Below are 17,370 nucleotides of genomic sequence, written 5' to 3' on the forward strand. Positions count from 1 at the left end.
AGAAGAAACGCTGTGTTTGTTAGTTCCCTTTATTGACCAAACAATGATCACAATCTAAACAGATGATGCCAGAACATACAAGGAAATGTCCAGAAACATGTGTACAAACAACAACAGACCTATCTATACCTAGTGCAATTCTCAGAAAAGTACACGTACATGCTTGCATAGAGTATCTTTTCTGTATTCCATAGACCTTTTCAGGAGTCCAATTGCATGCTGGGAGGCGCAGTGCATTATGGGTAGTACGGGGGAGGGCACAAAACATCATTACCATGACAACATGTATGCAGTACACATGTACTATGTTTGGTCTATTTGGCATGGTAATGATTTTGTTCGACCCATGCGCTATCCACATCCATATCCGCTTGCAATGGGATTCATGTGAAAATGTCTATACCTAACATGGAGGAGCTACATTTGTTCGTATTGAATACAATTACTGTTCCCAGTAAACATGTAGCTCCCTTTCCTGTTACCATCTTTCACTTCCTTAAGCTACATGTATATTGTGTTTCATGAAGATTCCACCTGGGTGCCATCCTCTGTAGTAACCACTGGCTCAATGTCTTTGATTGCTAACCTCGGAATAGCAAAAAGATTGAGCCAGAAGTTACTACGAAGGATGGCACCCAGGCTACATGTACAGTATTCTATACAGATTCAAAAATACATCTCTTGCATTTTTGGATACAAACTTGTTCATGTACTAGCATCCACAGTTGAACCATGTAAAAGTGGTCATGTGTAATACACTAAACAACATTATGGCTTAAATTACTAATAATATCATTCAAATAACATGGGAAATTGGATGTATTTTTGAGACATTTTGTGTATGTTGGAACAAGAGTTTGGGCCACTTAGACTTGATTTTAGGATGCCAACTTCTGGTCACTGATGCAATCATGTGAAAAAGGAAGATGGGGAAAAAGATGTCAAAATTTGGAAATTGGGCAGTTACGAATGGTTTAAATGATTGAACACGGTGCAATAAACAATACAAAGTCATCTTTATTCTTGTTCTTTCAGGACATAGATTGTCCTGTTTCAGGGTATTCAAACTACATGTACTTTTTTGCTTTTTCGTATTTTTTTTCTTTTTTTATAATTTATGACAGTCGTAAATCTTTGACTGTAGTTCCAAGGGCGCAAAGCTTTTTTTTTCTTTCAAATGGACGAAAATCGATGTATGTGCAGATGACATCAAATCAAGTCAGTGTGCCAGAAATGTACATGTATATAGAGTTATAGACAGTCACATTCAATATACAATGTAGCAAGTACACACTTTTTAGTTAGGTGCACTTCACAGTTATGTTGCTAGGTGGCTCTTTTCACAACACTGCCAGAAGACACATTGTTTGTTACAAACATGTTAAAACAGTAGTTTGATTGACAGCTCAGTTGGACAGCCTGGTCTATAAAGGGAAGTAACAGTGTTACTAAAGGCTGTTGGGTGTTGTTATCAGTACAAAAAAATTGACATTTTTTTCTCGTACTAAATACAATGTACAATTGTTCATAACAAATGGTCTAACAGACATATAGCAAAGACAAAGGTCGACTGGAACTATACGTGTACATGTAATGTGTAATTGTATTGCCTCTTCTTTACACATAGAAGTAATCAGCAATGTAAAACGTAAAGCTGAGCATGTATGAGACAATTTACAATCGTGTAAGAACAGGGAAAAACTAGTCTTTACTTTGTTTTTTTAACAAATCATTCCTTTTTTTTCCTCCAATGTTTCTTCAAGTCAAAACAATAAAACTTCAATTTTGCAAAATGTTGTGTCATATTCAGGTAAATCAAGAGCAAAAATATGACATAAATAAAAAAAGACTTCACCTTGAGAGTTATGTTAAAGATTGTACAATGCTGAGTACAGGATAATATATGAAAAGGATAAATTACCAAGTCTATACAGAATGTCAAAAATAATGAGCAAAAATCATCTCAAAAAGCCCTAGCAAATAAACAGGGTAAAGCAACCAACTCTACCATAAATTAAAAACCGTTAAAACCCCAGCCAGCTGGATTTAATTCAAAATAATTTTTTTCATAATACATATTTTCTTTTATTATCTTTAAGTGCTACAAACAAGAGATAATCATTGCCAAAATATAATACAGATAATTTCATAAACAGTTTTGGCCCCGGGTTGGGAGATATATAGTTCATTGCTTTTTCTGTGAAAAAAGTGCTGGGTACAGGTATGTGACTTGTCCACTTCCAAAAATAAACAAAAATAATACATATTGTAGATAACTTATTAGTTTTGTGAGGCTCTTCTTATCAATAATCCCTTTCTCTCTACCTATGGTACACTTTCTCCAAAGCTTTCTTTAAATCAACACCTTCATTTCCTTTACTTCACAAGCATTTTCTAGAACCATCAAATCATGGTATACCACTCTATACCCTTCTTCTTAACTTATTAGTTTGCCACTCTTCAAAAACCTTCATCCAACATAAGTAGACTGTGTATAGGAGGCCTTAAACATAGTCTACCTATAGTCTTTTTCAGACCCCCTTCTCATGCCTTCTGTCTCCTAATCATTCACATCTGCCTTTTAGGACTTTTTAAGACAACTTAAATCTTTCTCAAACCTTCAGCAACTGGCACACTCCATTGACAATTCTACTTTTAAAAAAATATGGCTGGTTTGGAAAGTAAAGGCAAGTTTACTGTTTTTATTAAAAAATATCCAATTAGTAATCCTGAAACGGGTGTTAGGATATGATCGATCTTGGGGGCAACTTTAACTGTCATGGAAGAAATAAAAATCTTTTTTTTTTTGTGTGTTTCAGCTCTTAAATTCATATCGGAAATACAAGGTTGATGATATTTTTTGTCTCCTCATAGTAGGCCACAATAAATTTAGTTTTTTAGATCCGACACAGCAGAAACAATTCAGCTGCAGTACAATAAACTTAAAACTGACAAGCCAGATGTTAAATAAAAGCTGCTTTAAAGGAATAGTATAGATGGTTCAATATCATCCTTTTCGAGCAAAGGCAAGGCAATACTCACTGTTATGAGTACGTCTTTCATTTGAATACAATTTTGTGTGGAATTGTCAGTTTACGGAACAAACATGTCAAAGGTTTACGTCAAAATGATATTGCAATGAACCAACCTTAGAAAGGCGTGAAGACAGCCAGTAAAAGGGTCATTGCTGTTTACATTCTTCTGTAATCATTTCCACATTTGGATGTGGTTTCTTGAAAGATTTCTTCAGTGTAAGACACATTAAAAAGTTGTACAGTCACTTTTAAGAGAGTCTTAAAGAGTGCATTGTAAGCACTTTCTTTCATTGATATTCAAACAGACACTTGGAATTGTTGGTACCACGTCATCTTTAAGGTTAATGAGGCATCAATTGTCTTAAAATATTTCTTCTTCTTCAACTGTCTTTCCATTTGGGAATTTTTGCCTTGCCATTACGAAGAGGAAAGGACTAAAAGAGCCCTCGGAAAGACAATTAATTGTGTCCATTTTGCAAGTACATATTGCAGGTGTCAATGTGGGAACGCTCACGTTCAAATCATACTGACCTCCCCTCTCTTTCTAGTTCAGTGGTCCACAGCAACATAGGGCTGAATCTGGGACTAGTCCACTGAGGAAAAAAAACGGGGAACCACATATTTAACAGCTGCAACAACGAGCGCTGATGGTACCCCGAACCACGGTGCTCATCAGAGCCAATCGGTGAAGCCGTGTGTCAGTTGGTGGGGGTTTTCGCGTCGGGCCTCGGACTCGTGGTGGTTGCCATGACGTCTGTGAACCACCCCGCCACGTCGACCTCCTTGGTCTCGTACCTTTTAATGAAGCCGTGCTCCTGAAAATGAACAATCAATCAGAACTGTGTTCAAATGTTCACTATCAAGTCTGTCCACTTTTGAACTGGAATATTTTCTGTGAATAACTGACCAACGACATATTCACGGGGTAAAATTTAAACCTGAGTGCAGACTACTAATTATCACTTATCATTTTCATATATTTGTAAAAATATCATCTATGGGCTCACTGCCTAAAGAAAACATGAAAGGGAGGGAGGGAGGGCGAGAGAAAGAGAGATGGGCAGGAAATTCTTTTACAAGAAGAAAAGTTCTTTGACTACTTACCAAGAGTTGCCTATATTTTGGTCTCTTCTTGAAGTCTTTGGTCAAGCTGTGGAAGAAAAGAAGATAATAGCACTGATTACTCCTAGCATATGGTATCCATCCTATTTCTGTCCCAGATCGCCCCTCCGATAGCTGATTGACTCTCATCATATGGTCCTGGTAACATTATGGCAAAGGAGTTGGAACAGGCTTTCAGAGCTTTTAAAGCCCTGTTACAATTGCAAGCTCTTGAGAAATATTCATTTCCAGAAATATGCAGGACGTAAGGACGTCCAAATGGGGACAGACTATTCTGAGGATTGAACTGGAACTAGATGTCAGGCAACTATATACGCAGTCACAATCATACAGTCAACACAGCCTTCCTCTAACCACAAGTCTTATGAAAATCCAGTTCCAAAGTCAGTCAAGACCAAGTCTAAATGTAAGATCTGTGAATTATTAGACATAAGTTTCTCTGACTCACCAGTTTTGGACAAAGGAACAGAAGTCGAGTGAGAACCCCTGTTTGGGGGGCAGGAGGGGAGGGTCGTCCTGTAACACCCTCGTCAGGACCTCGAAGTCTGTTTTACAGTTCTTGTAGGGGAAGGACCCCATAGCCAGCTCAACCTTGAAAAATAGAGAGAATAGTTACATGTGATTGTCATCTCGAATCAGTCCAGCTTGCTGAAGAGCTACTCTTCCACTGGTTGTGACAGAGAAGATAGATGACATGTACCGTACGTACATTATTGTACCGGGGAAATTCCCCTAGCTCTTTTTGACAAGTACAATGAGCAGTGGACCTGACAGCTCAACATCCCATACTCAGGACTGCAACCATTGTAAGGTGAGCGACAATATCTGGGATTTGAGCCCAACCTCTTGGTCCAGAGGCAGGGTTACTGACCACTGGACCATGTCTTGGTGAGTTTCAATTCAGAACTGTGACATTACTTCACTACATCAGTTTCTGTCTGGTGCAACCGGTAAGCAACCCTGCTGCTTTCCATTTGGGTAAAATTACGTGGATCCAAAGCACAGAGGTTTTATATGCCGTTGCGAAAAGGGTACATAAAGCTGGTAGCACCGTGTACTGTAGAAAATACTTAAACACATTTACTGAGAAGGGTATATCGAGGTGACTGTGTGTGCTTGGCAGATAATGTGAATCGTAGCAAATCCGCTTGGCACTTTTACTTTTAGATAATGAAAAAGCGTTACACTTCGTCTCAAACATTACGCTTTGAGTCTGACCTGCTTACATCAATGTTGTACTTACCAATGAGATGCCCAGGCTCCACACATCTGCACGTATGTCGTAGTCTGGCCTCATGGGGTCGGGAGGGTCTATCCGCTCGGGCTGCAAAAAATACGGACAGACACGACTAAATATGGTTACTACAAGTACAGGTTTAACTGTGTGTATACTATAGCATGCAGTGGAAGTTGAATCTAAGTGTATAATTAGAATATAATTATATGTCCTATCAGAAGCAAGTAAGGCCGTGATATAATTCTTGACCCTTTGGTTTAAAAAGTAAAGTTGAAAGATGCATCCATGTCAGGAATGGTACATGGGAAGAGAAAAAGAATCATTTTCAACCTCCAGGTTTTAGAAAGGATAACCTTCTTTCTGTTAAAGTAGCTCTTTTGGTACTAGATTACATATGCATTTGTAATGGGGTTAGGCAGCAGGGAGAAGGTTCGTTCATTCAGATTGCCTAGTGGCACACACAGTGTAAGGCAGAAAGATTCCGTGCTGTTTACGTCCCTTCCTAAAGTCAGGCACAGCCAGACCGAGATGTCCTAACGCAGGATTGAACTGGGGTCTACCAGTTAAAGGGGAACACCAGGGGGTTCCAGTACTTTTTGTTTGAATGGCGAAATATACCTTATAAACGTTTTTCCCGTCGCTGCGCGGATCCATCGTAGTTCGTTTATCTGGCAGCGGTCTGAAGTTACCGCATGCCCAAAGCCCGGGCGCCGACATTTTGCCTCAAATTTCACCACATCCGGGAACTCTACTACGTCAACGTGAAATGGAACTCATATTCGAATCCGCGCGTTCGCAAAGTGAAAACAACAAACATGGACCCAGACAGAGACGATTTTGATCCGGAGAACATAATTGCGTACAATTTCCAACCAAGACGCCAGCCCCCGGCGCCAGGACCGAGTGGGGAGGGGGGCAGTGACGACGACGCCGACCCGGCCACCCCACCATCGGAACTTCGAGTCCATATATGGTTAATTTATGCATTCCCTACCGCTAGCGCTCTTGGGGTACGGTTGCACAAAGTGGGGCGGCATAGGCCGTCAAAGGGACAGACATCAAAACTCCGCCCACCGGGCTATGGGGCACGTGAGTCCCAAACAACACAGATCTCACAGGGCTGCAGGGATGCCGGGGAACGCCCAGACTATGTAAACAACGTGACTAGTGCGTCAGGAAAGATCCCGGAAGCTACCAGAAAAATGCTAGGAGTTAAAAAAGAAACAGCCGTAGGTATTTGTAAAGAAGACCACTGGAGTTTATGCTTTTATTTATTTTTCAAATTCTGTGTGGCTTGTTCTGACAAGGCTGGGTTCAGCAAGTTTTAAAAAAAAACCCACATACATTCAATTATTCTACACGCATATCGATTAGGTAAAATGTACGGCGTACATACCTCTTTCCGTTCCCTTTTGTCTCGCTGCCTCTCCGACGATTCGCGAGGTGATGTGTTTCCCCCAAACAGGGTGGGGACGGCAGCGTCGGACAACACTTTCGCTGGGACTTTGTAAGGAACAAACCGGGCCTTGGGATTATCAGCACAATTATTGGCATCAAAATGCTGAGAACAAAGAAATGCAGGGTTTTTTGAAAAGAGATTTCCTTGAATCTTTTCCAAGGACCATGGCTCTCGCAAATAGCATCGTACCGCGATCAACCACTTGTGGAGCTGACTGTTGTCCGAGGGAAATCGATGAAAACTTATGTGTCTGCCCTTGGTGTTCACGTTATTGTTGGGACAAACCACACAGGACGGCATCTTGCCCCCCTCCCCACTTCCGGGTTTGCCACGAAGCCGGTCAAGTCGTCGTGTTGTCACAGCTGTTGTCACAGTATCATTTACAGGATTTGGATAAATTTGTTTCACTTTGCGAACGCGCGGATTCGAATATGAGTTCCATTTCACGTTGACGTAGTAGAGTTCCCGGATGTGGTGAAATTCGAGGCAAAATGTCGGCGCCCGGGCTTTGGGCATGCGGTAACTTCAGACCGCTGCCAGATAAACGAACTACGATGGATCCGCGCAGCGACGGGAAAAACGTTTATAAGGTATATTTCGCCATTCAAACAAAAAGTACTGGAACCCCCTGGTGTTCCCCTTTAACAATCAATTGGAATCAGTAGCTCAACTTTGAGGCCGCTACCAGTTAAGCTGCAGGGACATCCCCAGGGAGAAAGTTAAAAAGCTATAATGTTGCTTATCATTATGTTCCCCCTTACCGCCATGTACGCGGCACAGCCGGCGCTTCTTGTCTTGGCCTTGGAGTCGACCAGCCTGCCGCTGATGCCGAAGTCGCACAGCTTAAATATCCCTGTCTCGTCCATCAGGATGTTGGAGGGTTTAACGTCTGGAAAAAACAAAACATGTAGCAAGTTATCATAAGGCCACAGCAAGTAAATTTTATGGATGACATCCTCCGCAGACTCCAAAATTAATGAGATAGGGCGAAAAAAAAACAAGGCGGGCCAAAAAAAACAAGATTCCTATATTTTCAAATTTTGAGATCATAAGTCTTGGTAAACAAGAATTGAGGCGACGAAATATGATATCATGACCAACAGGTCTTTTATTCCTGTATTCAACCAATGAGGTTTCAATATAAAACCTCCTTGATTTAATGTAAACATGTCCTTGTAGATATGTATACATCTCAATAGACTAACTACAACAAATGCAGAAAAGATCTTGTTGTACCATCATCTGAAGCAACTACACTGGGAATTTATATGCGATGAAACACCTTGTGTATACAGCTCAATTAACTAGACCCCCCCCCCATTATTTATATAATGTCCTTGCTAGAACAAATGCAGAACACAGCTTGTTATTATACCATCATGGGCAGGAACTACACTGGGTATTCATATGCAATGAAACACCTTAGACTGTCAACATTAAACTGTTCTTGAAGATGTGTATACAGCTCAATTAACTAGAACAAACGCAGAAAACAGCTTGTCATACCATCATGGGCAGGAACTACACTGGGTACTCATATGCAATGAAACACCTTAGACTGTCAACGTTTACTACATATTTGCCAATTTTTGGCATGTTGACCACCGTCGGAGGGCAATGAAATTTCTTGTTTTTTATTTCGAAATCAGGCGAAAATTAATGAGCGCGCTGATGTCATCCATAAAAATTACTTGCTGTGGCCTAATGGCAAACAAGCTATACCAGGGCTTTTTCTAAAGGAGTAAGAAGGGCGCTGCACCCCCATGCCCTGACATTGTGTCCCCTTAACCTGGGGAGCAGATCCTCTGACAAGCATAAAATACTAATACGTAATAGACCAGATTCTTATAAACAGACAAATAGATCCCTTGGATAGGACATCAAATGGAGGTCCAATGTTTGAGGAGAGCCACACCTTGAACACATAAAAACACCACACTTATCAAAAGAGTAGGAGTCCTTCCTAGGGTGAGTGGATCAAATAAATCTGTCCGGATATGCAGCTTGTATTCTTCAGTACAAACCTGGTGTGTACACCCTGAGGTGGTTAACTGGGTATACGATACAAACAAACAAATACAGACCTCTGTGAATGACTCCGTGCTTCTCCTTGAGATAGTGCAGCGCCTTGACGACAGACACGCCCATCTTGCCCAGGATTTGCTCAGGGATCGGCGACTGTAATCTCTTCATCAGCTTCTCCATACACGTGTTCATCAGCTCCATACAGATCCACACATCCATCTGGGGAGGAAACAAAACAAGTTAACCACATTAACCTAAAGCCATTTGTATTGATTACAAGGCTGTGTAATCATTGGCCAGCCAACAGATGTTAGAATCATTACATTTTAGGAATAGATGTGTATCTAAAATAATTTTTCTTTTTCATTTGATTGCAAAATACTTAATTGCTGGAAGAATAAAATTGATCTGTCATCTGTTTTTTACAACTATCTTTGACAAGGATATGATTCTTGGTGGGCCTTGGACTCAGACTTGATTTGAAGTGAATCAATGTGGGGTGAAGTGATTCAGAGCTTCCAAACCAACTTTGATAAGAATTAAATAATGATGTACTGTACATTCTTTGGGAAAAATTGCAGAAGTTTTAGTCTGTATAAGCCCTTAATAAGCATCTATGTTAATGTCACCCTCTAGATTATGTGTTGGGGGATACAAGCTTAGTCACATTTGGGAAAGCTTCTTCTCATTGCAGCGCCACCTAGCAGCTGAACATAGAACTGCCTGCAAGACTACCAACACCTTACTATGTAGGATAGGAAAGAGTGTTTACCACCAGAAAGAAGAGGAAACAAAAAAATGGAGACACGACATACATTTACCTTGGTGATGAACGCGCCAAAGCACTGTACAATAAAGGGGCAGTCGTGGCTCTTCAGGATGACATCCAGGTCCATCAAAATTCTCTTGTTCTCCTCCTTGTTTCCTGATCTACGCATTTGCTGCAGATAGTGGACAAAAACAATGAATAAAAGAAGACATATTGTTACTAATAACAGGGAGATCCTCAAGAAACTTATCAGCTCTTTTGAAATGAATGCAAAAATCAGATTCATTTTGCAGATACTGGTACTGCAAATCATGACATTTTGAACAGTTGTACTGTAAAAAATTAGTGCAATTTCGGTAAATTCATTCTAAGTTCAAAGCACTTCAATTTTGTGTCAATGAAAATTATAAGCTTTACAGAATCTTTTAGTTCTGGGTTGAAACAATAGTAGTAAAACAATGGAAAACATTTAACGTAATCTTGTAAGTGCTAATGAGAAGTCAGAGTAAAAATTTACAGTATGCCAAATGTCGTTATAGTTGTTACAATGAAATCATAGCATGAATGAAGACATCACTAAGATTCTAACCTTGACTGCCATCTTGTCTCCAGTCTTCTTGAAGCTCATCTGCCAGACCTGCCCACACGTGCCGCTCCCGATCTCCCCGTGTTCCTCCAGGTCTGCAACCTCAGCTGCATATCTCTGTGGAAATTATTTCATAAGATTGAAAACTGAAGTCTAGTATAGATATACTACCGTATTGCCTCGAATAAAGTACGCACTTTTTAAACATTTCAAAATTCAAAAGGCACCACAAGTCATTGCTAAAGTCAGGGTGTGTACTTTATTTGAGGTTATTTCCCGGACAAAATGGAAAAGGACCTCAAACCCTTGCTTAATCAAACCAGGAACCCAGCTGCGGTGCAACAATGCATGGCTCAATACCTGCCAATTTTCAAAGTTTGTAACTTGTCGTAGGCAATCCTCAAGTTTGCAGAGACGATGCTGGCAGAGTAAACAAGAGAATCTTTAATGAATCTAAGGAATGGCATTATGTAGAAGTCATTGATATAAGAAAAATGACCTGGAGATACTAGGAGGAACACCATAAATTTGAATTTATCCTGTTCAAAATTTGTTCAAGATCAGTGGAGAAGGGGTGCATACTTTATTTGGGGTTTTTCACTTAACGTTTCAGTTCTGCAAATTTGTCTGGAAGTAACCCCAAATCAGGGGTGCGTACTTTAATTGGGGTGCACATTTAATCGAGAATGTAAAGTAGCCTGTGTTTACACAATCTCTCACTGGCTGGGGTTAATGACCCCCTCTCGATCTAGGGAGCGATAACCGTCAGGCTGGTCACTAGGAGTGTGATTCAGTCGAGCTGGATATAATGTAAATCAAGAAATATTTGTGGTGGCTTTATGTTCACGTTTTTTGCAGACAAAATATACTCTCATCTCCCAAATAAACATACCCCCCGGAATAAACATACCCCCTGGACAAATCTTCAAAATCTAATAAACGTACCCCCCGGAATAAACATACCCCCCGGAAAATGACCAAATTGACACGTAAACTGTGTCCATGCTACTTCTGTCCTAAGCAGGTAGGTTCTTTTTATTCATTTATGACTGATTTATCTATTGAGATTTACCACATTTGTGGAGAGATTGACATAACAGGTGGCTATCACGTTTTCAAGATGTCAACCCAGACCAGACTGTAAGGTTTGATCCACTCACACTGGGAAGGACCCCTACTCTTTGTAACACGTGAATGTATAGCATCCAAAATTGTTGGAAAAATTGGGCGTAGGTTCCCCGCTATGACCCCTAACCGGGGGCCAACGGTGCTTTCAAATTCAACAAGTGAAAATGTACATGATACATGTACATGCATTTTCTACTTGGAACTTGAAGCAAGTGATCCACAACACCTTCAGAGTCTACAATTTTTTCACACAAATGTATCAACATTTAGAACTTGAACAGAAAATTAAGATATCCTGAATATATGCTCAGTAAAAGAATTACTTATTTGTAAAAGCCATATAGAAAGGACGAACTATGACATGTATGATGTTATTTTTTTTATTTCTCAACTTGCCATTTATCGTGTTATGCATTGCATATAGAAACACAGATTTGTAAACTGTATGCTTTCCACAAAATCACATTATTATATAATGTTAAGGACATTACCATATGTTGTCCTTGGTTGTGTTGTTGCAATCCAAATAATATCAAATCCAAAAATTCCCCTTGTATGTAGAAAAGAAAACTTTCATTTTGAGAGACTAAATTGTCAACAAATTTATTGTTTAGATACAGAAACCACAAGCTTGTACAATGTTGCAAAAAACAACAGGGTTCTCATGTTACACATCAAAGCCTGAGCTAGACCGAGCGGCGTCAGAACAAGCCCTCCCAGACAGTAAGGGGCGGGGCTAACAGAAGCTACACGCAAACTTCTTGGAAAGCTCTGGCATTCTCTCTGTAGGGGAGCGATCTTTTTAAAAGCATTTTTATGTGATAATAAGGTGACTAGATTGTAATTTAATTTTGTGAATGGACTTTACTATACAAAATTCTCTTTGTTGAAATTCTATACAGTTCTGACTAAGGCAAAGGAGATTTATTTGTAGATAAAGTAAAGTGTTTCCCCTTCTCGAGGTGAGCTCTTCCATTCATGAGAAACTTTCCCACCGACTCACTGCCTTGCGTCTTTACTGTGGCGATTTTCGAAGGACTAAATGTTCATGTTTGTGGTAGGATTGAAACCTTTTGGTTTATTTTGAAAGTGATTATACAGTTGTTAATACTAAGACAGAATTTTTACTTGGTGTTTTTATAGTTTCAAAGTTTTGGCTCCTTGACCTCACGTGAGTAGAGTAATTTTACATGCGTACTTGAAATACGGTGCGCCGCTGGCATATTCATGTAATTTGTTTCCTGATAAGCGTGCTATGATTTACGATGTAAATAGAGACTTTTGTTTATATGAAAAATACATTTCAAAACTTCATTGTGCCGTCTTATTTTCTACTAATAACAATGTTTAATTTGTACCGAGATTGACCGACATATGAGTAGATCTACCGCCAGGATTTCACAAATGCCGGGTCAATGTAGCGGCGGGGAAATCAACGCCGCTTGGTCAAAAAATAGCGAATGAGGAGCAAGAATACCGGGGAAGTATGGGAAAAAACTAAACTTTTGTTATATTGGGGATCTCTGGTTAGCAAAGTCCCAATGAACTTTCAAAAAAAGAATAAACGTACTGTCCAAAATAAGAACGTACTGGGTGGATTTTGAGGCTGAAAAAAATAAACGTACCGGTACGTTTATTTGGGAGATGAGAGTAGGTTAGAATTAGGCCCGTGAAAGCATAATTGAATTTACAGTATTGTTAGCGATGTATTCTTTTCCAAATGGATGGAAATAGGGAGGGCAGTTAACATTCTCCCTGCTACCTTAGCCCATAACACATAATTTGGTTCTACGTTAACAATTTGTTACTCCGGGAAGGAGGATGACCTCCTTCTGGGAGTATTGGGAATGCATTTGTTTGCGCGTTCGCAGCTATAACTCACGATCCCGTTGTCGTATTGGTGTGTAACTTGGCATATCGTTTGCCTGGTTCGGCGTGGTGATGCACAATAGCTTTGTTACACCATAAGTACTTTAAACGTCAATCCAATATCGTAATTGCACCCCTATAATTAATGCTATGTCCCACTGCCCTGCCATAGGGACCATGTTATAATCCGTTATGCATGACTGGAATACTTCAGGCAGATACGGGGTATAAATCTTCCTTACTTGCTGTGATCGTATAGTCACTGTTACATTGAAAAATAGACAACGTGCATCACCACACGCAACCTAGCAAACGATATACCAAGTTACATACCAATGCAGCAACGGGAATTGTGAGTTTTAGCTGCGAACATGTGCATAGTGACCTCCAGTCTGTGTATTAAGTATGCCGTGTCCCTCGCAACTCGCATACAGTATGTGCGCACGGGACGGACGATGCATTTTTACGCACAGTGTGAAAATGGCAAATCTCTGGACCTTCAAACTTACCACACTTGTAGTTTATAATACGGAGGCTGTGACAATGTAAAAAGTTTACGCAGGGGATGAAAGATTGTTGAGAAATATATCTCAGAAAAGTGCGCGCGCCAGTGTCACTTCCGGGTGGTTAGATCCGGTGACCTTTGACCTTCGTGAAATGTTACGATAATTTAAATTAGCCTTTTTTATTGCAAATAGCTTGATAGCTATAGATCAGGCCGGCCTGCAATAAATTGTGGAAAGAGGATTTACTGCATATTTGTGATTTCTGATACATCTTAGTTGTAAGGCTGAATGGTTCGTTGATAATTGAAAAGGGGCCATCTAGATCTAACTTTGTGACTTTTCCCGGAATTTCTAGATCCCATCTGTGCCATGCTGTAAAAACATACTTTTCAGCAGGTTGACCACTCCTGTATGATTAAGAAAAAGATAAACAAACACTTTTTCTTTACTTGCTCTAAAACACTACTTGGACTGAGCAGAGATGCAATTTGTGTGGGTCAATACTTGTACATACTATAAATACTTCACGGAGAATTGTGTCCTACGGACTCTTGTTAACTTTAATAATGCAATGTAAGGTCACACATACTGATAAACACATGAGACATTTGTAAACCATTAAGTCAATAAGGCCTTCAAAAATATGTCATTCCCCCAAAACAAAATGTTAGATGTCATTTGATAATAGCACCAATATAGTGGGGACCGCTTGACACAGTGCCTCTTAGCCTTCCTGAGGAAAGTGGAGCTCATCGCTCTCCTTCCACCGCATGTACCTTTTTTCCTACATGTCCAAATTCAGGTAATGTTTATACACCTAGGCCATGTTATCTAAAGTGCCTTCCCCAAGATTACAAACCAAAACGTCTCGCTAGGAATGCCAGAAAGTAAACTTGTGACCTCTCGATCTGGTGTCCTCTAGCCTATTTTAATATTTAACACCACTCGGTTATCAATGCCGCTTTCTCCAGCATATATGTCCACCCATAAATGATTACATACATTTTGTATACCACACAAACCATCATAATTAACCTTGAAAAGTGTCCCTGACTAGTAGAAGCCGTGTCCCATATTTGCTCATTCAGATTTGCTCTGACTGACAGCGATGCTAGGAAGACTGTTCCTGATACAGAATTGATTACGCTGAATTGGGACAGGGGGCGATCAGATAGGATGTACTGTACAACCACACATGTTTCTCCTCACTGTGGCATCCATGATGGGCAGTGTTGTGCAAAGGTTTACTAGATAAATATCACTTAAGCCTCTGTCACAAAGCTTCAGCCGCATTTGTTGATCGCCAGAAGGTCTTCAAATTCAAAGATCGCCTGAGACTGGAGCAGATTTTTCTATTGGACATCTACCCCGTCACATTGGACAGGGCTCAGGGACCTTGGCTGATCTCTGAAAATTGTGTAATTATTCAGAGAACAATTGTTTGTACATATCACGGCAGAAAAGGTCATTTAGAGCTCACAATCGATTGACCTGCTGTGTCTGAGTATGAAAGAGAGTGCTGTAAAAACCATATACATGATAAATATATACATGCACTACTCATTGCTACAGTAACATAGGAATGTTTGTAGGCCTTACCTTTTGATTTAGGGTCAGAATTCCTGTTAACGTCATGATTTCCTGTAACTTCTTCTCCACTTCAATACTGAAAGAAAGTTTGCAATTCTTAGTTATACGTATGAATAAAGTGCTGGTATCTTTCTTATTCTTATCAAGTAGCTACCCTTTTGGGCTGATCAGTTTGCTTTATCCTAAAAAAGTCCAAAGTGTTTTGTCAGTCCCAGCACACATGCCAAAAATTCAAGGTGCTTTCGTGATCACTTGCTTTATATATGATATCTCAAACTTGTAAAAAGTAGGTCATGTAACCCTGGTGTGATTATTTCCCTTATGCATGAAGCTTATATAATGGGTTTTTATTTGAACCAAAGAACATTTGCTTGATTTGGCAGACCAATTTCATGAATAAGAAAAAAGGAACTGTATCACTAAAACTACATCATGTACATGTACATCATGTAATACAAAATAAAAACCAAACAATGCAACACAACAAAAGACCATTGTCCCCACCTGTCTATACTTTTTGGCGCAGGTGTTACTTGAATGCCAGGAAATTCTAGATGGTCTCTTCTACTTCTGCGGGGGCTTCCGGAGCTCGGTGACGGTCTTGCGGTGCCATTGGCGGTTCCTCTCGGAATTAGTAGACTTCCTGCACAGCGGAAAGAGGAAGTAATGATATTTCACTCTTTGGAGTGCTTCTGCTTTCTTTTGTATGTGAAAGATTGGCAGGGTTCCAATAGTTATATACATTCAAGGACTTCCCTGTATACATTTCAGTTTTCTTCTCATGTTACAGGGAATCTAATATCTGTGATTAAAGACTGAAGAGCCAAATATTTTGTACTGTCAGTGTCAAATTTGAGGCAGCAAAGCAAAAATGATGGGTATGCAGCGTCTTTTGAGTTTGGGACTGAATCACACGTAGTAACGCCATGCAAGGCAGAGTTGTACATATGTTAGAAGAATGAGAGGTCACCATGTAAAGCATAAATACAAAACCAACACAAATCTTTCGAAATTTTCTGCATAAGATCTTTTTGCAATAAAAAAGCGATACTTGTGTATGGTAGAAATATCCGATGGACAAAACAACAGTCTACAAATGTCATATTTTTACCAGATGTGAAAGCTGCTAGGGGCAGGTGTGTTTGCAAATGATTTTCCTTTTTTCTATGTGATCCTCTGATATATCCCCAAGGACTTAACAGCACAAAGAAAAATGGACGACCTTATCACAACTACGAATTTAAATTCATTTCAAAAAATCAGTGCAGAACAACAATTGTGTTATGTAATCTTAAGTGAATGTACAGCGAAATACGGCGGGCGTGAGGAATGTTTTTATCTCAGGTGTTATTCAAACAGGAAATGACCAGGAATAATTTGTCACAGCGGGGAATTCCCAGAAACAAACAAGCCCACCCCCGCAAACGGCTAGAGTGTGTCATCAAATTTCGTTTTCTTCTTGAAATGTTTCCACTGTCTTTCGGCTTCATCTACTGAATATTTAGAATCTATAAAGGAAGAAGAAGAAGGAAGGCAGAGTATCTTTGTTTCTTGTCTACATATAGTGCTTTACGATGACAAAGAGTGGAGTTGTTTTGAATCAGAGGATATTTTTGAGGAGGGTGAAAAAAAAGAAGTTGAGGGTGAATCACCCCTTACCTGGCTTGTTGGGTTTTTGTCGTTGCCTAGGGCTGGAGTTGCCTGAGTTGTTGAGATCTAACAGTAACGTGTCGTCCTTTTTTCTGGACTCGTTCTCTTCTCGGAGCCTGGCTTCAAGCTTGTTCAGCTTGCGGCTGATCGCGTCCAACCCCAGGGACGTCGCCATCTTATTTTGTGTGGATGTCAATTTCACAAACATGCGCATTTCACCCCCAAATGTGGGCAAGTCCACTTTTCTACAAGCACACTACTGAAAACTATTATCCAAACATTTAGTACGAAAATAACTAATCCATCTATATAAAAATTTAGCTTGTTAAAACATACATGTTAAACAAATATTATAGTTAGGAAATGGATAATTTTCTTATTTGTCAGTGATTTT

The 17,370-nt window shown here is 39.9% G+C and overlaps 1 protein-coding gene across 2 annotated transcripts; it reads right to left on the bottom strand.

Moving 5' to 3' along the window:
- Window positions 1-15: 15 nt before the first annotated feature.
- Window positions 16-17,181, bottom strand: LOC136441805 (dual specificity mitogen-activated protein kinase kinase 7-like). Of its 2 annotated transcripts, none has more exons than XM_066438307.1 (11): window positions 16,986-17,181; window positions 15,831-15,969; window positions 15,336-15,402; window positions 10,237-10,350; window positions 9,700-9,819; window positions 8,938-9,097; window positions 7,615-7,742; window positions 5,401-5,481; window positions 4,606-4,748; window positions 4,140-4,185; window positions 16-3,850 (listed from the first exon to the last, which is right to left on the bottom strand). In XM_066438307.1, exons 1-11 carry the CDS (start codon window positions 17,149-17,151, stop codon window positions 3,734-3,736), a joined length of 1,281 nt encoding a protein of 426 aa, XP_066294404.1. In that variant the 5' UTR covers window positions 17,152-17,181; the 3' UTR covers window positions 16-3,733. The 2 variants fall into 2 exon arrangements, with proteins under 2 accessions (XP_066294404.1, XP_066294403.1); XM_066438306.1 differs by having other exon boundaries at window positions 9,694-9,819.
- Between the last annotated feature and the right edge of the window lie 189 nt (window positions 17,182-17,370).

Source organism: Branchiostoma lanceolatum, chromosome 9 (genome assembly GCF_035083965.1).
Source record: "Branchiostoma lanceolatum isolate klBraLanc5 chromosome 9, klBraLanc5.hap2, whole genome shotgun sequence".
Lineage (NCBI taxonomy): Eukaryota > Metazoa > Chordata > Leptocardii > Amphioxiformes > Branchiostomatidae > Branchiostoma > Branchiostoma lanceolatum.